The sequence below is a fragment of the Leucoraja erinacea genome, chromosome 10 (assembly GCF_028641065.1).
Source record: "Leucoraja erinacea ecotype New England chromosome 10, Leri_hhj_1, whole genome shotgun sequence".
Taxonomy (NCBI): Eukaryota; Metazoa; Chordata; class Chondrichthyes; order Rajiformes; family Rajidae; genus Leucoraja; species Leucoraja erinaceus.
The window spans coordinates 38,854,069-38,878,335 of record NC_073386.1 but is presented as its reverse complement, the minus strand read 5'-3'; the positions used below and the strand labels follow the sequence as shown (position 1 = coordinate 38,878,335).

The following is a 24,267-nucleotide window of genomic DNA, read 5'->3' as shown; positions in this document are numbered from 1 at the left end:
GTGATCCACATCCCTCCATTCCCTACATATCCAATACCTGTCTAAAAGCTTAAATACCACCATCATATCTGCCTCCACCATCACACTTGGCTCTGCATCCCAGGCACCCACCACACTCTGTGTTAAAAAAAGCATCATCATCATTGATGGGTTAATACTATTATCAAAAGGGAACCTTCACTACAGGGAATGCTACTTTTGACACTCTACATACTTAAGTACAAATTATGGGTATTTAGCTGCCCCTCCAAAACTATCAGATTTTAAATCCTGAACAAACTCCTGCTTTAAATGAACATTCCTGAATTCTGGCAGGTGTAGTGGCTCTATTTTCCTTCAAGAGGGAGCTGTTCTTGACTGCATGAAAATGCATCAATTGAAAGGCAAGTACAAAAATAACAGTCCATGTGAACCCTTGGGCCAATCTTGATCACTTAAGAAGATCATAACGAAAATACCAGAATATTGTTTTCCTTTATAGATTCCATGTTTTTCTCTCTGACCTTCTTTTGCCTCTGCTAAACAATTGCCCAGCTGTATTGGGAGGGATATGGTGAGAGAGAAGCAATAAAAACCGGGCTGATGATAGAGGAAGTTCGCCGTTAATTCGTTTTAATATGAATGGAATAAAATTGGAAAAGCCCATTATCTCTGCTACGCATTTCAGGAAGGCACGCTCTTCCTGAAATGCATAGCAGAGATAATGGGCTTTTCCAATTTTAATCCATTCATATTAAAACGAATTAATGGCGAATTTTGGAGTAAAAACAGAGCATATCGAAAAATCAAGGCACAAGAGATGACAGATGCTGGAATCTGAAGCAAAAACGATTTTGTCTAGTTTAGAGATACAGCGCAGAAACAGGCTCTTCGGCCCACTGAGTCCGCATTGACCAGCAATCCTCGTATGCTAGCACTATCCTTACAATTTTTACCAAAACCAATTAATCTACAAATCTGTAGGTCACTAGAATGTGGGAGGACACCAGACCACCCAGAGAAAACCCACGCAGTCACGGGGATAATGTACAGACAGCACCTGTGGTCAGGATCGAACCCGGGTCTCTGGGGCTGTATGGCAGCAACTCTATTGTTGCACCACTGTGCTGCCCTAGGAGAGCAGCTGGGGAAACTCAGCAAGTCAGGCAGTGTGAAGGGAAAGTTGACTGCCCATTTCCCTCTACGGATGCTGCCTGAACTGATGATTTCCTCCAGAAGCCTTCGGTTTTTTGAAACTGGAAAATCAGATGGTCTTGCTCTTCAACAGGATGGCTTTTTTCATTATGTTTAAAATTGTAGTTGGATTGTCAAACCTCTGATGTAGGTTCATGATCTGAAACATTACCTTTGGTTTTTTCTTCATCATTTTGCTCTTTTCAGCACTTTTAGTTTACAATCACACACCAAAGTTTACCAAATTGCTGGTGTGAACTAATCCTCAATGTATTGTACTGTATATTCTTGCTGGCTAGAAATTTGCATGCTCTGGTGGCACTTATGGTGTAAAAAAATAAACCAGCTCACATGGAAATATTTGGTGTGAAACTGGTATTCTTGCCAAAGGCTAACATCTTCTTTGCATGCTCTGAACAAGGGGCATGAGTGTATTTGTAAAAAACTCAAGCTGCAGTAGCCACAATCCATATATATTTGGGAATTAGAACTGGTCACCTTCACTTTATCCAAAGATCCCAGCAACATCTTCTTTGTATGATTTTGAGCAAGGGTGCCCGATGAGTGTAATTCCAACAACTCAACAAGCTGCAGTAGCCTTCTGATATCCATATACACTTGGAAGATGGTTTATTTCAACTTTTCAACTTTGCTTGAGATCTGGGTTATTTTCTCTGTCCATTTTCAATAAAAAATAGGGCAACACATCAAACTGAGTTAAAGCAGCAATGAACTGGCCTCAAGACCCTCTGTAGATGCTAGAATTCCACCAAATCACCAAACTTCTGGAGGAACTCAGTTAGTCTGGCAGTATCTGTTGGAGGGGACGGACCCCTTATCCTCAAAAGGTGATCTGTTCTTTTCCGGGACAAAGCCCAACATCTGATCAATCTTCCTGCATCTAGCCTGAACAAGGTGCTGGTTTATACTTTGGATAGTTTCTATAAGATCCCCTTGCTTAATCTTCTAAAGTGCTAGGAGTATACTCAACGGGTCAGGCAGCTTTCTTCATGGGGACAGTCCTGACATCCCACATTTAAGGCTGGTGAACCGTCTCTGCAACCTCTATGGTTGATGTCCTTCCTCTGGAGTAAAGAACTGAGAGCAGCAAGTAGAAATGCAAGAGATTGTAGATGCTAGAATCTTGACCAAATCACAAGCTTCTGGAGGAATCAATGGTCCCATAGTTGTGGAGGGCAACGGACAGAGAACAAAAGGGATACTGATGCGAACCCTGGAAAGCTCTAGGGTACACAAAGGGTGTAGAAAGGGACTGCAGGGTTTACTTGAAATTATACTGAGGATAGTCAAACCTGGGTTTGTTGCTTAAGTTACAAAGTGTTTGTAGTAACTCAACGGGTCAGGCAGGTTTACTGGGGGAAAAGGATGGGGACGTTTAAGGCAAGGGACCCATCTTTAACTCTGCAACACAATGGCAGAGCCACTATTGCACACTGTCTGAGATAAGATGGGAAATAACTGTAATTATGTATTTATCTTTATATTTTCATTATTATTTTGGAGATTTATTGCCATTACTTTCTAATTAAAATACACATGACCTGAACTTTCAATTTCATTTCATACCTATTCATTTCAACTCTAAATAACACATTTTACAACTGCATTGCAGATGGACATCCTATTTATACAAATGGTGTAATTACATGTAAGATAGTTCAACTTTAACAATTTGTGGGCTTGAAATAAATAACAGAGTGAATCAAATTTAAATTCTCCGTAAAATATTTACCAGCTGAATTTATCAGAGGTCATTTCAACTTCAAGCAATGGTCAAAAAGAGATGATAATGAATCAGCTGTCTGTTATGAACTTAGTCCCATTTCCCCCCCATTGGAAAGCAAAGTTTAACAGGATGTATAACGGTTGCTAAAACAAAAAATCACATGTAAGTGATAAATTATCAGAGTGATAATGCTTTTACGGCGAAAGATTTAAGCAGCTGTAAAGAAATGAGAAAACATGATATCAGTGATATTTTCTACTTCATACACCATCGAACTCATGCACAGCCCCCTGAAGTAAGACTACCAGTTTGTGCTAAATTACACTCAAGTCCAATCACAGCTGTAATTTCTACATGGTGAAACCAAAATGTATAAAAATGGCCTTTATTAAAATCTGACAATGTGCACTTTAACCACATGTGATTTTTTTCTATTACAAATCTAAAATTGCGGAGTAATAAATTACTAGGTAAATAAAGTAATAAACAGAGGCAAATAAATAAATGATGGGTCTTTGTCCCAAACATTATGGAGGGGACTGTATTATCCAATCAGTTGCAAAATCATTCTCTACCATGATGTCAACATAAAATCATTGCTATAAATCAACACGTTTGTGCAATACAGAAAATATAAAGACAAATTCAGCAAACGTCATTAATTAATGTCAAACGCATTAATAAATCAATGCTTTTGAACCAAGTTTATATACCACTAATTAAAGTACAATGTTCAATAGGTGTCTGTTTTCATTGTCGATTTGTGCAAAATTAGGTGTGGACATTTAGTGAAACAGGCTTGTTTGCCATTTCAGTGCCCCATCAAATATCGCAGCACTTATTATCTAACCTCACAGATGAAGAACAGTCATTTCAGTCAAATGTCCACATGATAATGTCTGATAACATATTGCCTGGCACATGACATTGTGTAAGAATTTAAGAGGCATATGGATGGAGCCAGATGGAGACTGATGTGGTGGGGAGGGTTAAAGATGCCTTGTAAATGTCGGTGGCAGTGGATCGAGGTGAAGACCGATGTCAGAGAGAAAGCTGAAGACTCGCCTCCCGTGCCCTCGAAGACACTCTGAGTGTTCTGAGGTTGGCTACGGGAGTCTGAGATGTGGCTATGGGAGTCTGAGATGTGGCTATGGGAGTCTGAGATGTGGCTATGGGAAGCAAGATGATGGGGTGATGGGGCTTCCAGAGGTCCTGCAGAAGGCTGGAGATCATGTGAATCGGGTGCTGCTGGACATGCCTCAGAGGTAGAACGTCTGGTTTGGACGTGGCCTGCAGCAGCACAGGGCGACTGTTGAGGACACCAACAACATTATCAGACCAGGCTAACCCCTGCATGATTGACCCAGTGCCGCCACCAGGATAACAGGTCTTTAAGCCTGAGATAAGATTCTGTTCTTTAAAGAATGTGAAACTTGAAAGGCTCAAGTCTCCAATCTCTCTTTGTCCTCCTGCCACTCCTAGAGTCATAGAGTTATACAGCATGGAGATATTCAGCGCAACTTGCTCATGCGCTCCAAGATATCCCATCTACATTAGTCCCACCTGTCTGCATTTGTCCCAGATCCCTCTAAACCTTTCCTATCCATGTACATGCCCAAATGCCTCCTGGTTCCAATCGCCCCTGCATTTTACCCACGGGTATCCTCCCTTCCCCTATCTGGTTCTGGTTCCATCCTGCCCATCACCTCTCGCATAAAGATTCCCATTAGCACCCTCTTTACTCAGCAGATTCCAGAAGTGGTAGCCATATCACTCTCCAGCAGCTATCTCCACTTCAATTGTACGTTGTTGGCATGTGTATCTCCGTACAGTGAGATTCTTTGTTTTGCAAACAATTCAGTAAAATCATACTATGCATAAACACAATCATAAAAAGGACAAAAGTGCGATGATAGTAGTGTAAGAATAGCAAGTTCATCGAGTCAGTACACCACATTTCCGGCACAAAATGGGGCCGGAAATGTGGTGCACTGACTCAATGAACTTACATATTATACAATACAATATTTCCATGCTGTATAACCCTACGTCTCTAGGAGTGGCAGGAGGACAAAGAGAGATTGGAGACTTGAGAGTGAGAGAGTGACAAAGGGGACAAAAATGGGATCAGCGAAGGATGAGAAGCGAGAGAGAGGGAGAAATGTGCTGGAGGTGAGGGTTGACTGAAATTGGAAAATTCAGAGTTTGTGCTATTGGGTTGTAGACTACAACCCAATAACACAGCCCAGGCTGTACATGAATTATTCCTTGATTTTACTTTTGGTTCCACCCTAACAATAGAGTAGGCCAAGGGGGGATAGGTGGGAATAGGAAGGGTGAATTGTAAAGGCAACAAATAAATATAGGTCATATGATCCGAGTATTTCACTCACTGTATAGCCACTTTATCGGAACTTTATATTCCTGAATATTGAACATGCTCTGTGCTCCTTCCAACTTTTTGTATGTCTCATCTTGCTTTACCGCACATTAAAGCTCAATATGTCTTCTCCCAGATATGTCTCCTCCCAGAAACTCCTCAACTTCCTCATCCACAGACTGTTCGTATTGGTGGAAATGTGTCAGCCTCGATAACAATCAGCACGGGAGCACCTCAAGGCTGCATGCTCAGCCCCCTGCTGTACTCATGACTGCGTAGCCGGTCATAGTGCAAACTCCATTATCAAGTTCGCTGATGACACCACTGTTGTGGGACGTATCACTGATGGGGACGAATCAGAGTATAGATGAGAAATCGACTGACTGTCCATATGGTGCCAGCACAATAACCTGGCCCTCAACGCCAACAAAACCAAAGAACTGATTGTGGACTTTGGAAGGGGTAGGATGGGGACCCACAGTCCCATTTATATCAACGGGTCGATGGTGGAGAGGGTCAAGAGCTTCAAATTCCTGGGCGTGCATATTTCTGAAGATCACTCCTAGTCCGAGAACATTGATCCAAGTATAAAGAAAGCACATCAGCGCCTCTACTTCCTGAGAAGATTATGGAGAGTCAGTATGTCAAGGAGGACTCTAACTTCTACAGGTGCACAGTCGAGAACATGCTGACCGGTTGCATCGTGGCTTGGTTCAGCAACTTGAACGCCCATGAGCAGAAAAGACTACAAAACGTAGTAAATACTGCCCAGTCCATCATCGGCTCTGACCTCCCTTCCATTGAGGGGATCTATCACAATCGCTGCCTCAAAAAGGCTGGCAGCATCACCAAGGACCCACACCATCCTGGCCACACACTCAGCTCCCTGCTACCTTCAGGTAGAAGGTACATGAGCCTGAGGACTGCAACGTCCAGGTTCAGGAATAGCTACTTCCCCACAGCCATCAGGTTATGAAACTAAACTGAAACAAAACTCTGAACATTAATAGACCATTATCTGTTTATTTGCATTTTATCTGTTTATTTATTCATATGTGTATATATTATATAATGGTATATGGACACACTGATCTGTTCTGTATTCATGCCTACTCTATTCTGTTGTGCTGAAGCAACGCAAGAATTTCATTGCCTTATCTGGGACACATGACAATAAATTCTCTTGAATCTTGAATCTTGAAAATAACTCGCTGGTCTGTCTCTTCTTACACTTCCTTTCCTCACAATTCAAATAACAATACAACTGTATTCTGCGCTCAGTCTTTCACTTTCAATCATGCTAAATCTTGTACTACAGCACTGACCCACATGAGCACCTTCCTTGCATTCCCCAATAAATCTTTCCTATTTTCAAAACTGGTTGTTGACCTTAATTCTCACTTGAACAAATGGCCTGCGTTTGCAAATTTTGTTCCCGGGACAAACATTGTCTCTTAGAGCTTGTCAATGAGATTAATTTTCCTCCAGCCCTGTGGTAGGCTATGTGTATGAATCTACAGCTTCCAAAAATGATGCATTCATGAAACTGCATTCAGCCACATTATAGCTAAAATTATTATCTATATAATTAAAAGTCTCATCTTGACCACTTCCTGGCTGCGCTGTATATTGATTTTAGAAGAAATGCTACCATATATCGCTGTGATTTTTGGCCACCTTACTCACACTTCTCCTCTGCTGAGCAGGCCCTGAGGATTTTTCCCATCGATGAAAAATAAAAAAAGTTATGAGTGTTTAAAAAGAACGTGACAGTCGCTCTGCAAGATCATGAGGGAGTGGCCACGACTCTCATTCTAAGCTGTGAATCAACTGAAGTGTGAGTCTGCAATGTCTTTGCAATAAAGGATCTGTTAGCCCTTAATGACAATGCCATGAGTTGTTTGGCCTGCTGCCTTGCCTGTGCTTGAAACCGCATTTCATGACTTCCGCTTAGTGGACAGGTCGCGCTGATTGCATGATTTCCGGTGAGTGCAGAGGTCGCGCTGATTGCGGAAGTGCCGCTGACTGCGGAAGCCCCAAAGTGGAGAGGCCGCGCTCAGCCATGTGATTATTCAAGAAAGTGTACTGCCATATATACGGTGTGTGTCAGTGAGGGTGTGTGTGTGTATGTGTTTGTGAGTGTATGTGTGTGTGTGTTTGTAAGTGTATGTGTGTGTGTATGTAAGTGTGTATGTGTTTGTGAGTGTGTGTGTGTATGTAAGTGTGTATGTGTTTGTGAGTGTATGTGTGTGTGTGTGTATGTGTGTGTATGTGTGTGTATGTGTGTGTGTGTGTGTGTGTGCGTATATGAGTGTGTGTATGAGTGTGAGTGTGTGTGTGTGTGAGTGTATGTGTGTGGGTGTATGTGTGTGTGTGAGTGAGTCAGTGAGCGAGTGTGAGTGGTCTCAATGACTGAGCTGCCAGCCTAAGAATCCATTCGGCCCACAATGTCCATACTAGCCCTCTGGAAACCAGTCCCTTTGGCCCACAACACCAAGCTAGCGCTCCAGAAAGCTCCCCCCTCCCCCCACTGGCCAGCAATATTGGAATTGGTGGAGAGGTGGAATATTACGTTGTGGGAACAGCCCTCCCTTGTGAAGCTGGGACCCACGGGTCCCATTTAGTCTTGTCTGTACTAAAATCTTCTCATACGGCAAACTTGGTGTTAATGGCTACAGATTTTATAGTAGGCATTTACTGTATTCAAACTTATTTGCTCGATGTGCTATTTTAACCCAACAAATAAATGTTATGCCCACTTTAATATCCCACATAAGCTGTGTGATTTGTCCTGCTCTTACTAACTTCTGTCTGAAAACAATTTAGCATGTGATGTAGAGGTGATTGTGAACACAATCATCTGTTTGTACAGTAAATGTAAATCCAATGATTGCTATCAATGTCTTCCAAATTCAATTTGTTTTAACAAGGCCACTAGACGACCAGCCTGTCTTTCCTTTCATTATTTATATCACAGGACATTTTATGTTCTTGAATTGTTTCCATGGTAATTAAAATATTGGCTTGAAATCATCATCTTATTGCAATGTTTAACAAATGCCCAGCATTTAGTTTGGAAAGTCACAGTTGTTCCTTGTGTTGGGTGGGGAAAAGCTTGAATGAGCATTGCATAAGGCTTAACAGTAAAAAGCCTTTTGAACTAATCGTAATAAATAGTGATTAGCTCCTCCATTTAATGTGTTATGTAAAGAAGATAGGATTAAACAAATAATATCCCACTGCCCTGGAATTTACTGTATGATAAAGGAGTTATTAATATCTATTAATTAGTCTGTAAAATATGAGGTAAGATAAAGTAAAACAATCAAAGCCATTGGTCTATAAAGGGCTGACCTCTCCTTATTCCCATTGGATGCAGTTTGGGAAACAGCTATGGACCACTGTTAAGTGAAAAAGTGGTTGCTGAATAGAGGCAACGGGTTGAATAGGGGATGGGATTCGTGGTCAATTTGCCAAGTCTCCTGGCCAGACCAATGGCAAGTTCCCATTGCAGTCTTAACTGTGGGTAATAGCCCTGTCCCAGGGTAGGAGTTCATTCCAAGAGCTCTCCCGAGTTAAAAAAAAATCAAACTCGTGGTAAGCACGGAGAAGGAACGTAGCGGGTACGTCGGAGTTCGGGGACGTCTCTTAGTGGCTCATAACGCTAACGGCAGGTACTCGGGAAGACTCGCTAATGGCAGGTAAGCACGGGAAGACTCGTGAACATTTTTCAATGTTCAACACGTTGAAAAATGTGCACGAGAGCCCCGAGTACCAATGATTGGCCATTATTGTAAATCTCCGAGTTCGAATCAGGACAAATTCGGGAGAGCTCTTGGAATGAACTCGTACCGTGGGACAGGGCTTTTATTAATATAGCACACTCAGGAAATCTTCCGAATTTGCGTAGAACAGTTCAGTATGAGTGGCAGTATTTAGTGAACCAAAGGACATTCTATTTGCTTATTTCTAGAGTCAGATAAATAGGAAATTTACAGCTCCCAATCCAAAATCCTGCGAGGAGTTATTCAGTAATTGGCTTGCAGGAGGTGCTCAGTAGCAGACTCAATGAGATCATCACATGTTTGTAAAGGAAGTTCCACATTTCGCACAAAGTGTTCTACTAATCATACAACCGGAAAATAAAAGCTCAATGCATTCTGCAAATCTTGAATCCCCATAGTGGACTCAAATGACAGCACATGCTTAGGCTCTCATTCTTTTTTGCTATGAGTATATTTCCAAAGGATTTTCAGCATTTCTCTATCTTTTGTTAAGTTGATTCAACTAAACACATTTTATGTCTCAGAACTGGCTTTTGTACTGAGGCGAGTTGAAAAGCATAATTTTGCATGCCATCCAATCATATCAGATAATACTATACATCAATACAATGAAGTCAAACTCAAGTGCAATAGATTGCGCAAAGGGGCAGATACAGAATACAAAATATAGTTCTCAGCATTGTGGTGCAATAGCTCCATAGACAAAGTCCAATGTCTCCAAAGTGGTAGAGGTGAATCAGACAGTACCCTAGCTTATCGTTCAGAAGCCTGATAATATAAGGGAAGAAGCTGTTCCTAAGTCAGAAGGTGCATTCTATTAAGTTTCTTCACCCTCTGCCAGATGGAAGGAGAGAGAAGAAGGAGTGACCAGGGCAGGATTTGATTATGTTGGCTGTTTTTCCAAGGCAGCATGAAGTACAGATGGAGTCAATGATGTGGAGTCTGGTATGTGTGATGGACTAGGCTACAATTTCTTGTTGGTCTTGGGCAGAGCATTTCCAAAACTTGTTGTATATACCCTGTTTTCTATGGTGCATTAGTAGAAGTTTGTAAGAAATACCAAATTATCTCAGTTTCCCCAGAGCAGTCAGTGTGCCTTTCTTGGCTGTCGCATTAATGTGGTTGATCCATGACAAATCATCGATAATATTGGCGCCAAGGAAATTGAAGCCCTTAACCATTTCTACTTTGGCATCTTTGATGTTGATTGGGAAATGTACTCCACTGTGCTTCTTGAAGGTGATAACTAGCTCCTTCATCTTGTTGACATTGAGGGTGAGGTTCTCTGGTTCCTTCCTGTACGCCGACTTGTCATTGTTAGTGATCCCACAGTGGTGTCATCTGCAAACTTGTAGCTAGTATTACAATCGAATTTGGCGGCACAGTCTTGAGTGTATAGGAAGTATAGTAGGGGACTGAGACCACACCCTAGTTGAGGGTGTTGAGAATTATCGTGGAGGAGTTGGTCACCTAACCTCACCAATTGTGATCTGTGTCTGAATGTTGATGATCCAGGTGTTATAGGTGGAGCTATAGTTGATAATGTGGGAGTCCTTGTTGTCTAGGTGGTCCAGAAATGAATCTAGAGCCAGGGCGATGGCATCTGCTGTCGACCTGTTGCAATGGTAAGGATCAAGGTTCAATGGTAAATTGCTGAGGATCAAGGCTGGCCCGGAGGCTGGTGTTAATCACTAGTCTCAAAGCACTTCATGAAATTGGATGTCGGAGCCATTGGATGGTAGTCATTAAGGCATGCTACCTTACTGTTCTTTAGCACGGGGATGATAGTGGTGTTCTGAAGCAGATGGGAACTTCAGAATGGAGTAGAGAGAGGTTAAAGATGTTTGTGAATACCTCTGCAAGCTGATCCGGACTGGTCCTGAGGGCATGGCCAGAGGCATCATCTGGACCAGTTGCTTTCGACAGATTCACTCTCAGGAAAGCCAATTTTATATCTGCCACAGTAGCCATTGGCACAAGCGAACCTGAGACTGGCAGATTAGATGGTATTCTTCCACTGACCTTCTGTTCAAAGTGGGTGTAAAATGCATTGAGTTTATCACAGAGGGACCCATTGTTGTCGATGATACTGCCCGCCTTTGCTTTCCTCGGTCTCCTACACCGTTTTCCTGCTGTTTGCAACAAGATGTGAGGGTAACCAGAGTAGAATGACTCTTTGCTGATATTAGCTGCTTTCTTGAGGCAGCAATTCCTTTAGATCTTTTCGATGGTGAGGAGATCAATACTCATCTTAGTCATGGAACACAGAAATCGGACCTTCAGCCCACCATGTCCACGTTGCCCGTTTATCCTGATCCCATCTATCAGCACTTCATCAGTAGCCTTCTTTGGTGAATCAAATTCTGGTCTAGATACCCATTACATTTTGTGAGTACCGTACCTCGGATTTAGCTGGCTTTGATGGCTCTGTATTTGTTCTTAGTTCTAAAACCTAAAATAATCCTGAAAACAACGCCTGGAGGAGAAAACTCCAGGCCCCTTCTCCATTTCCCCATAAGCAACCAAGATTGTATCCATTCGTTCTTGATTTGCTACTGTAGTCACCCTATTCATATTGAAACATTTTAACATTTCAAATAGAGACACAAGAAACTCCAGATGTTGGGAACTTGAGCAAAATACAAAATGCTGGAGGAACTCAACGGGGTAGGCAGCATCTGTAAAGGAAATAGACAGGCGACGGTTCGAGTCGCATCCCTTCAGAATGATAACAGTTAAAATGTTTAACAAGAGGCTTAAAAGCCATTGCACCATGTCATAAAATATGCTCGCCCATCAGAGGGAGAATAAAAATAGACCTCAATTTATTTTTCCGTGTCAGTTTACTAATTGATTTTGGCTGTGGTGGAGATTCTGTGGGCGCGAGTTCTGAATTTTGCCAAGTTAAAAGTGAGACACGATCGTTAGTTTCTTTACCCCTTTCTGTGTGTCTGTATTTTAGTTTAAAATAAGTTGTTAGACCCCGGCCAACCCCGCCTTCCTCATCCCACGCAACCCGTGCAGCTGACTGCCAACGCCAAACTCCACCTCGTTTCCCCAGTCCATTCTGCACTTGGCTGCAAGCAACGTGATACCCACATCAGACGCAAACTGAAAAATGCTCTCTCTCTCTCTCTCTCTCTCTCTCCCTCCACCCTCCCATTGGGTTTCATTATGAGGGCAGCCTATTAATATCTACATAATTAGCTTCCCACCCCCACATTCCCCTGGAAAAAAAGAGCCAAGTCTCCCAGTTTAGTGTCTTAGCCCCGATTTTGCCGATTTGGGGTGAAATTCCGCAACCTCTTCCTGCAGTTGCTGGCAACGGCAGCCAGAGCCGTCATTCGCGCCGATCTCTTCGGCGAGGGAGAGGTGCAAGAAGCCGGCGAAGATGCTTTTGGGAGCAGTCTTCGTCTTGGGCTTAGTTCTGTGCAGTGGATTCCACAACTTCACCGGCAAAACTCCCAAAGCGACGCCAGATGTTTGGGACGACTCGAAGGATGAGACTCAAACCGGGAAAGCGGCCAGCGCGCCCGAGGAGCCGGACAACACCGTATCGGAGGTAAGATCAAATCTTCTGTTGAGAAAGGCGGGCAAACACAACCTAGAGAACTTCAGGTCTGTCCGTTGCATTTTCACTGAAAGGAGATTATAGATATGAACGAGTCATGTATTTGTCAACAAACCCGTTGAATATATAGGGAGTTGCAAAACTCAGTTTCTATGCAGCATCAAAGTGCCGGTTTTAAAAGTAAAAAGTTAAAATAACATTCCTACATCGAGATTGTATTTGGGAGAGAAAGTGACGCGCACATCTTGCCCCCGAGGATGCCTGACACTGCTCCCCGTCCTGCAATTTCCATTCAAAGAGACCAATCCACAAGTTTACTTCCATGAGGGTTTATGCATGCACTTACTTAACTGAGGAAATATGCAAATATTTTCAAGAAATTACTCCTGTACCCAAAATCTGAAACTCAGATGACAAAAATGTGAAGAGCCACTTCTAACTGTGCACTAATGGCTTTAATTATCATTATGTGGGTACGTATACACCCTGTCATTACTGCGGTGTTATGAATGCAATATTTCTGCTTATCGTTATCCCCCTCACTCACTGACTTGTTCTTCACTCGTCTCCAGTTGTTAAGGGACTATGACAAATTGAAAGCCGTGTCTGAGGGTTCGGGTTGCCGTTGCAAATGTGTGTTCAGACCACCGGGCCGGGATGGCTGTCGTCGGGTCGAGGAAGAGACCCTCAGCTTGGATGATTCGTACACGATAGAGACCATCAGCTCGGGACCGCATTGTAAATGTACCTGCCTCGCCCCACCCTCGGCGCTCGATCGCTGCCAGCGGCCAATCGGGTTGCAGAAACCCCGGGAGGGGGATGGCAACGGGCTCAAGGTCAGTTGAACGAGTTGTCAAAGAGGCAGCCGCCAAAATGCCGGAGTCGTGAGGGAAGGGTTGCTGCTTGGGGAGATGGCTGAGAAACGTGCAATGGAGGGCAGGGAAAGAGGGACACACGCACTTCACCGGGGCACCAATATATGGAGGCAATGCAAGGCTGATTGGTTGCTTCCCTCACCAACACATTGACCACAGCGTTGCCGCCTTTTTTGAGTGTAATCCCAGTGGCGTCACCAAAGAGTCTGCCGCTTACCTCCCCTCCTATCGCCAACTATTGGCTTCGTACAACAGCTTTCCTCGCCGTCTCACATCATGTGGAAAGTGAGTAGGTTTCCATTGGTCGAGTGGATGATACTTCATGGTCCTCTCTCCTCACATCCCGCGACCGCTTTATAACAAGTGGACAAATGTGTTCCAGGTTGTAAGTAATGTGCAGTTCAAAGCCACCTCCAGGGTTGATCGCGGCAGCCTCCTCTTGAATTCAAGGCAATTTTGAGGCTTGACAATCCTAGTGAAAACTTGCAATCTAATTCCACACGCAGAAAGGTTGTTCCCAGCCGTTTACACGGCGCGGGTGGAGTGCATTGGGGCGGAGTCCTCAAGATTAGATAGTATCACTGTTGACAAGTTCACTGATCACCGATTCACGGTATTGCCACCCAGCAACCTCATTCCGATAAGATGCACGTGGTGTGCCGAACCCAGCCTTTTACCAGTGACATACGACAACAAGATGCATTTATGTTGTTCCTTTAAAGCACTAAAATATTGCAAGAGAACACCACCAAACAGAATTTGACCGAAAACCAAGATAGAAACGTAGAAAAGATCGAAATGGGATGTTTTAAAGAACATCCTATATTTTAGGGAAAAAGAGAAGAAAAAGTAACATAGCACAGGATATCAACTGTTCAAATAATATCCACCAACGGTGGGCGAGAACTGGGCGAATGCATTCATATTGCAAGGGTGCTGTTTATCATGGATACATTTTAAAACAAGTTAGAGAATTTCAAAAAGCGAGTTGCTTAATCAGGGACCAACATAGGTCAACTAGCCCAAAAGGGAAGAACGAATGGAACAGAGTTTTGGATGACCTGACGTTTATGTAAGGCAAAAGATGGGAGCTATGTCAGCAGTGTTTTGTATTAGGATGGATGGAGGTAGTGATGAGGGTTTCAACTGGAGTGGAGGCTCAGTCACAGTCCACCATTATCCAGTTAGTCACTGATGCCTTTTGTCAACATCCTACCCCATTCTCTGAAAAAAACTTTATGTGTTGTAAGGACACTAAACCAGAGCAGTGATTTAATTGTAACCCATACTGCATGAAATAGAGGTGATTATTAAAAGGCTGCAATTTTACATTTTAAAGTCCTGGCTCTCAAGATTGTTGACTTTTAAGATAAGCTGAGTGATGATGATAAATTCATCCAAGCATTAATTTGCTGTACTTTATAATTATATGCTATTCCTGTAGGAAAATTGCCAAACCAGACAACGTCATTATTTACAGCACTAAATTGCTGAATGTCTCCATTCACAAAAAGAAAATCCAGCTTTTATTGAATCACTAGAGAAAGTCCACAAAAATAAGTGCCTGCAATTCTGTCACTGCTGGAAACTTGCACAGCAGATTTCCATATGTCAGGATATGACACTTTACATGGGATGGGAGAAATCATCTGATACATGAAACTCAGTGATAATCCAAAGTGTACCGGTGGTAATTTTACATTTGAGTACACCTAGAATGGAAATTTAGTGAATTTAGATTGAAGAGGAGCATTGATGAGATTTTCATCACTTAATGGATAAGAATTATATCACAAGGGGAAGCTCTAGTATATGGAGATAAACATGGTCTCAGGTGAGAGGAAGAATTACATGATACGAATATAAATGCATAACTCAGGAGACAGACACATTACATGGGTTGGGAGTTATTCATAATTAGTTGTTTTCAAGATAGGGAAAACCTTACTTCATTCAGAAGCAAAGTTAACTGTCAAAAGTAGGAGCATTGTCTTGTATGTCAAGGAGTTCTAAACCTCAGAAGGGAAATGTCAAAATATATTTTATGTCATAATCTTAATCTAAACGTGAGTTTCATTACAAAAAGCAGTAGGGTTGCTGCCTTACTGTGTTCCCGGGTTCGATCCTGACTACGGGTTCGATCCTGACTATGGGTGCTATCTGTATGGAATGTACATTCTTCCCGTGATTCTGTGGGTTTTCTCCGGGTGCTACGGTTTCCTCCCGCATTCCAAAGATGTACAGGTTTATAGGTTAATTGGCTTCAATAAAAATTGTAAATTGTGTCTAGTGTGTAGGACAGTGTTAGTGTACAGGGATCGCTCGTCAGCGAGGACCCTGTTTCCGGGTTGTATCTCTAAACTAAACTAAACTAAAAGATGTACATTCATTTTGTTCTTCTTTAATGGACTGTGTCCAGAGCAAAACTAGTATCCATTAGAACTGTTGGAAATAGATGTCCCTGGGCCTTAAAAACTATCTTTCAGAAGTCTTGTTAATCATGTCCACTACACATTGGGAGGACTTACATCCCTCTGATCATTCAGGGTAAGCTGTAAAACTCATTCAGGAATACCTGGATTAATCATTTTGATGCAGGCAAATAACGGCAAAATTGATCGAGGAATTGAACAGGATTAACAACCTTATGGTTCTCCTACAGTTTTGAATTTGAATTTATAAAAATCGTGAGGTAAATACTGTGCATTGGAGCCACAGAGCTTCACTGTGTTCTGTGAGCTTATCTAAAGCCATAACTTGCCCTTCATGCTGCCCACTGTAGCAAGGTCCCAAGAGGTGGCAGATTGCTAAAGAACGAGCTGTGAGTCTTAACCAAACTGTATTCCCTTGGCAACACATCATTCAAAAACTTTGGAGACGCAAGAAACTGCAGATTCAGTGAGGAATTCAGTGTATTGAGCTACGTCTGTGGGGTGAAAGGAATTGTTAACATTTTAGTTTAAGATCTGTTTTAGGTACAATTATGCAATATATGGTGAAGGTGCAATGTCATCAAAGTGTTGACCAGGATGAAACTGAATTGGATGGTCCTGGAATCCCTGTTGAGTGAACTGGCATCTGGTGGGGTGGTGATTATTATTGCCCCCGATAGTAAAACACCCCTGAAGTTGGATAGAAAGCAAGCACAGCTGGAACCCCCAATCGTTACTTTTGAAGAGCAATATGATGCCAATGTGGTCAAGCAACCGAAAAATTGCAATGAGGCATCACATGAAGGCTGTCCATGGCCATTAAATCAATGGATATTTTCATTAGAAGACAGAATCACAGAAGGAAAGGGCATAATAAATGCAGTAAGTGATAGAAACCCAGGATCAGCGCTGGTCTAGTTGGTATAACCTTTAAGTGCACCAATTTCTCATGATTTGCTGAGAATGCCTTCCATAAATGCAACTGCAATCCTTTTGGCAGTTATAATTAAATATTTGGAATCTGAAAACATGAACAAACTTCAACCGGACACATTCTGGAACTGTGTACGGGAGTGTTTCATTCTCTGGAATTCTTGCACTGTGACAGCTGCAAATGTTTTTTATTGTTGGAAGCCATTCAACTGGAGTCCTTTTGCTTCCTTTATTGAGCTTGCTTTGTGTCATCAATTGTAGGATGTTAGTAATTCTCTTTTTTGGTAAGAAATGCCTGGGAGAGGCCATGCATTTTTTCAAGAATTAGGGGTATTGTAAGATTCTGGGAGGAAGAAAGCCCGGCTTTTAACCAAGTTGTTTGAAGTAAGTCTCTGTGATTAGTGCAAGGCCATATATTACGCTGCAATCAAGATGATATCCTGACTCCTGGATAGATGATAAATTTATAGAAAAAAGCTCCATCAAAAGAGAAGTAAATTATGGTTGTCTGAAGCTATTTAATATAAAAGATCAATTAGTGGTGAATCAGTCATTAATTGCACCTTAATTTTGATAATACTGTTTTGGGCTGGAGCTGGAAGCTGGAACTTGGAACTAGATGTTGGAGTGATGTAGCCCACGGTCCTGTCACCTCTGACCCAACCTTGCGTAAGGTTAACCTCACAAAACTATGTTGGTATCTGGTAGGAACCCACTGAGATGATTGGTATTGATAATGGAATAAGATAATTTTCTAAAAGTAGACCCAAAGCATTTGTTGAATTTGACAAAGTCTGCACTAGCATCTTACCAGATCTATGGGTGGATGCTGGTTCTGTAATTTTAAAAGTGAAATTGTTCATTCAACAAGTTATTGCTTTTTATCTTCAATTTCCCACACCAATCGCCTACATTCCCTGTCTCTGACTACCACATAGGGAAAGCTTTCTTCATTGAGACAGGATGTATATTATAAACATACAAATTTGGAGTAGGATTATGCCATTTGGGTTGTATATTGCAGGTGTTGTTGCTACTTTCACTGTTTCATGCTGACGTCGGGTGCTGTATATCTGGAGCTTGTTGGTTCTCTGTGTAACTGTTGGGTTTCCTCCAAGATGCTCCAGTTTGTTCCTAAAGATGCGCCTGTTGATTGGCCACTCCAAATTGTCCCAAATGTGTAGGTGGTAGTTGATGGGTGTGTGAGCAAAAATAGCTGAGCTTCTTTGTGTTTCATGAGGAAATAAATACAAGTCATCCCTGGGTTATGAAAGCCTGACATATGGACATGCTTACAAACGAATGAGCTCCTATAATACTAAATCCAGAAGTCTGACCAACATACATACATTCCCCTCTCCCCTCATAGTAATTATTTTTGTTATTTGTCATTTGCTTTTTGTGCCTTTAATTCCAATACTGTGGAGATATGGTAACCATATCATGAATTTTGTGCATTTTCTAACCTATGGACAAAATTGACATAGGTTTCTAAAAACGGAATGCGTTTGTTATCTGGAGATGGCCTGCAGAGGAGATCAACCTTGTGAAACAGTTCCAAAGTCCCACATAAATGAAGCAAAATATCCTACCTCTAAATTCTATTCTCTTTGAAATAAACAATAGCATTGTTATCTCTCCTAATTACTTGCAGTAGTTGAATACTAACCTTTTTTAAAAATAATGCACTTGGACACTTAATCCCTTTGCTTCTCAGAGTTCGGCAATATTTCATCATTCAGATAATATGCTTTTTTATTTCTCCTGCCAAAATGAATTATTTCACATTTTTCTTTAGGTTCCATTTGTCAGGTTTTTGCCAACTCGCTTATCTTGTCTCCATAACTTTGTAGCCTCTTTGTCCTCTTCACTTTCCCACCTTTCATTCCTACTACTTTGTGTGGAGTATGTAGGTTCCTCAGAGATAATCAAACAGGCTTAATTCTTGACGGTGTGCTCTGGCTGCTTGATGAAGAAGTGTATAGCCATTGAATTCAAGAATAGATAGATGATATTGCATGCACAATTTGTTGGGAAATTAATCCAGAGACCACACAGTTTTGATTTAAGAACAGAAAAGAAGAGGCTGCATTAATGAAACATCATTACGGATAAATGCTTGTATTATGCATTGGATATATATTGTTTTTTGTTGATGGAAACAATTGCCATTTAATGCACAGTAGGGAGATGAATAGTGGGATGGATGCTGGGGAACTTGAATTTTAGTTTAGTTTAATTTAGAGATACAACATGGAAACAGGGCCTTTGGCCTACCGAGTCTGCACTGAGCAGTGATCCCCGTACACTAACACTATCGTACACACTAGAGACAATATACAATTGATACCTAAGCCAAATTAACCTACAAACTTGTACGTCTTTGGAGTGTGGGAGGAACGGGAGCACCCTTTGAAAACCCACGCAGTCACAGGGTGAATGTCCAAACTCTGTACAAACAGCACCCATAGTCAGGATCGAACTTGGGTCTCTGATGCTGTAAGGCAGCAATTTTACCGCTGCGCCACCGTGCCACCTAATCTTTGTTACCAGATGAGCAAGCAGTTAGGATTTGGTTTAATGTGACGGGTAAAATAAAAATTGAATAAATGTTTGAAAAATAACAAACCATTAGGAGGAAAAATATCACTGTTGCAAACTTGTGTGAATCGGAAGAAGTCAAGTGAGAGGTCAAACATCTGTGTGTTGACGGTCCGACTCACTAAAATATGTATTAAGCGAAATATTCCTTTTAGCCTAATATGTAATGCTCCAGAATGTATGAGGAATTATATTCCACATTGCTGAATATTAAAAAAAAATATTATATTTCCATTATGGGAAAGATTACAGAATTGGCAACATCAGTAACTTAATTTCATTGTTAACTTCACCCATTCCCTATAATCACAGGAAGTTTTCACAAAGTTTGAACTCTTGAGTCTTAATCCTTATTCTCCTGCCATAATAAATAGTAAAATGAATAACACCCTGAATAAATTCTCAGCTACATTTTTATCATTGGTATAATATTTGAATTACTTCTGCAGCTCACAAAATTATAATTCCCAATTCAATCAATTATTCCTCCATGTACCAGAACAAGCCCCTTTCCAATGGGATGATAATCTGATGGAGCATTGATTTTATTTACAGGTGGTAGTGTCAATAAATCAGATACCAGTGAGGAAATTCCTGTAAATTCTGCCTTCCCTGATTCCCTTTAATATTAACATTCTGTAACACTACTATGTGTTCAAAGTCTAATTTAAACAAAACCTACCTGCATTGATGTTTGGATCTGTGAGCTAATTTTCAGGTGGATTCCAAATACCTGCAAACTTACCCATTGTTGGAATACAGAAACTCGGTGTCAATCACCCCTGTGTATGGGTCCCTCTTGGGTTTTTTATCAAGCTAATTGTAGACAGAAGAGATTTGCTGTAATTTGTAGCAAAATGCAAATACCTGGAGTAACTCGGTTGTTCCTCGTTTGTTTTTTCCCCACCAGAGTAACTGACTTCATTTAATCCAAACATAAAATGTGGGAAATTAAAACAAAAATTGCCAGTGATATTCAGAAGGCCAGGCAACAACCATGGAGTGAAAAAGGTGATAGTTAATGTTTCATATTGACAACCATTCATCAAACTGTAGTTCCATCCTTTGTCCTTTGTCCTTGGCCATCATCCTTCAGTCACGAGGTCACATTCCTGGAGACTTCCTACCTGACAGCATTTGTTCAAGTACTTTCACCATTAGAGTTCAACAGATAGTAGTTCATCATGACTTTTAAAGGAAATTAAGATCACATCACCTTACAACAATGTTGTACAATAATAACCGTGCACGGTGGCACAGCAATAGAGTTGCTGCCTAACCTCGCCAGAGATCCGGGTTCGATACTGACTATGGGTGCTGTCTGTATGGAGTTTGTACGTTCTCCCCCTGACCGCTTTGGTTTTCTCTGGGATCTCTGTTTTGTTGATTCATTGACTTGGTATAATTGTAAATTGTCCCTCGTGGATAGCTTTAGTGTGCGGACTCAGTGGGTCAAAGGACCTGATTCCGCAGTGTATCTAAACTAAACTAAACTACCTCTGCAGACAACAGACACCAAATTCTATGTAAACATAGCCCAAACCCACAGACTGCCAATTGAAGGTAGACAAAAATGCTGTTGAAACTCAGCAGGTAAGGCAGCATCTATGGAGCGATGGAATAGGTGACGTTTCGGGTCAAGATCCTTCTTTAGACCCTTCCTTCATAGATGTTGCCTTACCCGCTGAGTTTCTCCAGCATTTTTGTCTACCTTCGATTTTTCCAGCATCTGCAGTTCTTTCTTAAACTTTTTGGCTACCAATAGAGGTCAGTAACGAGTCATTCCAATTCCTGGCATGTGTGGACTTCTCCAGTCATCAGAAATGCTTAACAACCAGAAATTCACGGTCTAAACCACAATTGCATGTGGGCAAAATTGAGTTGAGCTCACACAGATGAATTGCTGATGATGTGGAATCTGCTTCACATTGTAAACTGGTGGGATTCCACAATGTTATAGGATCGTAGTGTCTATTATGTAGATGCCAATGAAAATAAAAAAGCAAAGACAAAATAGAAAAGAATAAAGGTCAAGAAGAAAAAAACAGAAAGGGAATAAGGAAAGAGATTGAGGGATGCCATTTCGCCTATTGTGTCTGTGTTGGATGAAAAAATTTGCTACCCAGCTAATCCCATTTTCCAGGACTAGGTCAGTGTCCCTGCAGGTCATATTTCTTCAAGTACACATTCAATTACAATCTGAAGAAGGGCCTCAACCGTATTCCTTTTCTGCAAAGATGCTGCCTGACCCGCTGAGCTACCCCAGCATTTTGTATCTATCTTTGATTTGAACCAGCATCTGCAGTTCCTTCCAACACTTCAAATGCTTTTTAATGTGATCAGAATTACTGCCACTACCACCTTGTTGGATAGTGACTACCACCTTATTGGATAGTGAGTTCCAGATCCACATCAGCCTCCGTTTAGAAAACTCCATCTCCTCTCTTCTTCCCATTTCACCGAATATTTGAAATCTATCTTCCCTGTTTTTGATGATTCTGTTATGTAAAATATATCCTCTCTCTAATTGTATGCACCTTCATTAAGTCTTCCCTTGGTGTTGCAATGAAATCAATCCTAACCTTTCCAAACATTACTCCTTACTACATGTGTACAGTCATGGCAACATTCTTGTAAGCCAGAAAAAGGCACAGACCTCTGGTAAGGTGCAATTGGCAAGGAAGGTTTTGAGGAAGATGTAGACACAAGGAACTGCAGATACTCATTTACAAAAGAGCCATGGTGCTCGAGTAACTCAGCGAGTCAGGCAGATTCTGGAGAACATGGACATGTGACATTTTGGATCAGGAAGTTATAAAGTCATAAGTGATAGGAGCAGAATTAGGCGATCAAGCCCATCAAGTCTACTCCCCCATTCAATCATGGCTGATCTTTCTCACCCTCTTAACCCCATTCTCCCCTTCTTCTCATAGCCCCTGACACCCGTACTATTCAAGAATCTATCTATCTCTGCTTTAAAAATATTAATTGACTTGACCTCCACAAAAGTCTGTGCAAAGAATTCCACAGATTCACCATCTTCTGACTAAGGAAATTCCTTCTCATCTCCTTCCTAAAGGAACATACTTTGGTTATGGCCTCTAGTCCTAAACTCTCCCACTAGTGAAAACATCCTCTCCACATCCACTCTTGCCAAGCCTTTCACTATTCGATACGTTTCAATGAGGTCCCCCCTCATTCTTCTAAACTCCAGCGAGTATAGGCCCACTGCCGTAAAACGCTTATCATAAGTTAACCCTTTCATTCCTGTTAGTTTCAAAGGGAGTTCTCTTGATGCAATGCTTGCAGCATGATCTTGCTATGACCATCATATCATTTTGTCAGAAGGATAACTATAAGACTAGATGGCAATACTTTTGATCTAAGCATTGACAGATTCCGGTCTCCATGCAGATAACTGAAGGATCAAACTACTCCATTCAACACACACTCAATTTGTGAGATTGCCACCCTGGTTTTAACTATCGCACTTCCATGGAACTCCTAACAACCACATTTTCTAATTATTACTGAACAAGATCTATAGTAATATCTCTCACATTTTTACCATTAAATAATTACTGTCACCATATTGTCTTCCAATATGCGTTGTTGGAGGTGGATAGGGTGGGACAGTTATTTTCACTTGGGTCTAGTTTTTCATCAGGGTGCTACATAATTGTGTAGTTTTATAGTGGCCTGTGATTTTTATTTTGATTAAATATTGCCTCAATGTGTTTTCATTTTGTCTGCAGTTCTCCTCCATGGTGGAACTTTTAGAAGACACCATCTTTGGATTGGACCTCTTAAAGCTGCACTCCATAACAACCAAATTGGTCAAGCATATTGAAAAATTGGATGAGGTAAGACACTTGTTTCTGCTTGATTCAAATGTTCTACCTCTCTTACTCTTGAAGGTAAAATAATATGCAGGACCACAGTTTCACGAGATCTGACTATTCTCCAGTAACTAAGTAAATCTAATTCATGCAGGTCATTATGGCTGACGAAACCTAGACCCTCCATATGCTAACCACAAAAGTCAACTCGGGCATGTTTTTTTCAACAAAGGGAAATCGAAATGAGAGTCACAAGCGTGAACTCTCAGTCTCTATCATGACCTTGTTTAGAGCATCATAAAATACCATTTAAACAAAATGTTTTATGCTGGTGTCAGTACTCCAAATTAGCCTCTACTGAACTAACCTCATCTTACCCAATTGCAATTTATTTATATACTTTTGTTTTCACCCCTCCCTCCCACAAACCCAAATTGTAATTCTCGCTCTTTCCCTAAATGTATCTCTGCCGGTCTGCTTTAACTTTCCATGTGGCAGGAGGAGCTACATTCTTACTCCATTGGAGAATGATATGGAGATGATCGGGAGAAGGGCATTTGGCTGAACTGGAGCTATCTTGAAGACTGCAGTGAGGAAAGAAGAAGATGAGAGAACTGCGGAGAAACCACAACTATCCTTTTGTTGGATTGAAGAAGAGCTGTCATCTTAACCTTCAGATATGCACTGCTCTTTACCAAACACATTAAGAACGTGCTTCACAAACAGAATTGAGTTGTCCAATTGTCACCCATTGCTTCATCCTTTCCCTATACCATATTCCCGAAAAATGATTTCCCTTTGTAGCACAGGCTTGATATTTTGTCAGACAATGTCTCACTTTAACTTTTCTTGCTTTGTGTAACTCTCTGTAGCTTGTTGAGGCATAGCTACTGCAAATCAACAGTCATTTCCTCATCCCATTCAGGAATTG

At 41.4% G+C, this 24,267-nt stretch overlaps 1 protein-coding gene across 1 annotated transcript in view; it reads left to right on the top strand.

Annotated features, from left to right (window-relative positions):
• The first annotated feature begins 11,374 nt into the window (after window positions 1-11,374).
• Window positions 11,375-24,267, top strand: part of LOC129701042 (olfactomedin-like protein 2B) — a 41,915-nt gene continuing 29,022 nt past the window's right edge. The window contains exons 1-3 of the mRNA XM_055641986.1: window positions 11,375-12,647; window positions 13,229-13,492; window positions 23,253-23,360. Of these exons, the coding sequence (XP_055497961.1) occupies window positions 12,477-12,647; window positions 13,229-13,492; window positions 23,253-23,360 (543 nt within the window). The 5' untranslated portion in view covers window positions 11,375-12,476. The remainder of the gene's footprint in view (window positions 12,648-13,228; window positions 13,493-23,252; window positions 23,361-24,267) is intronic.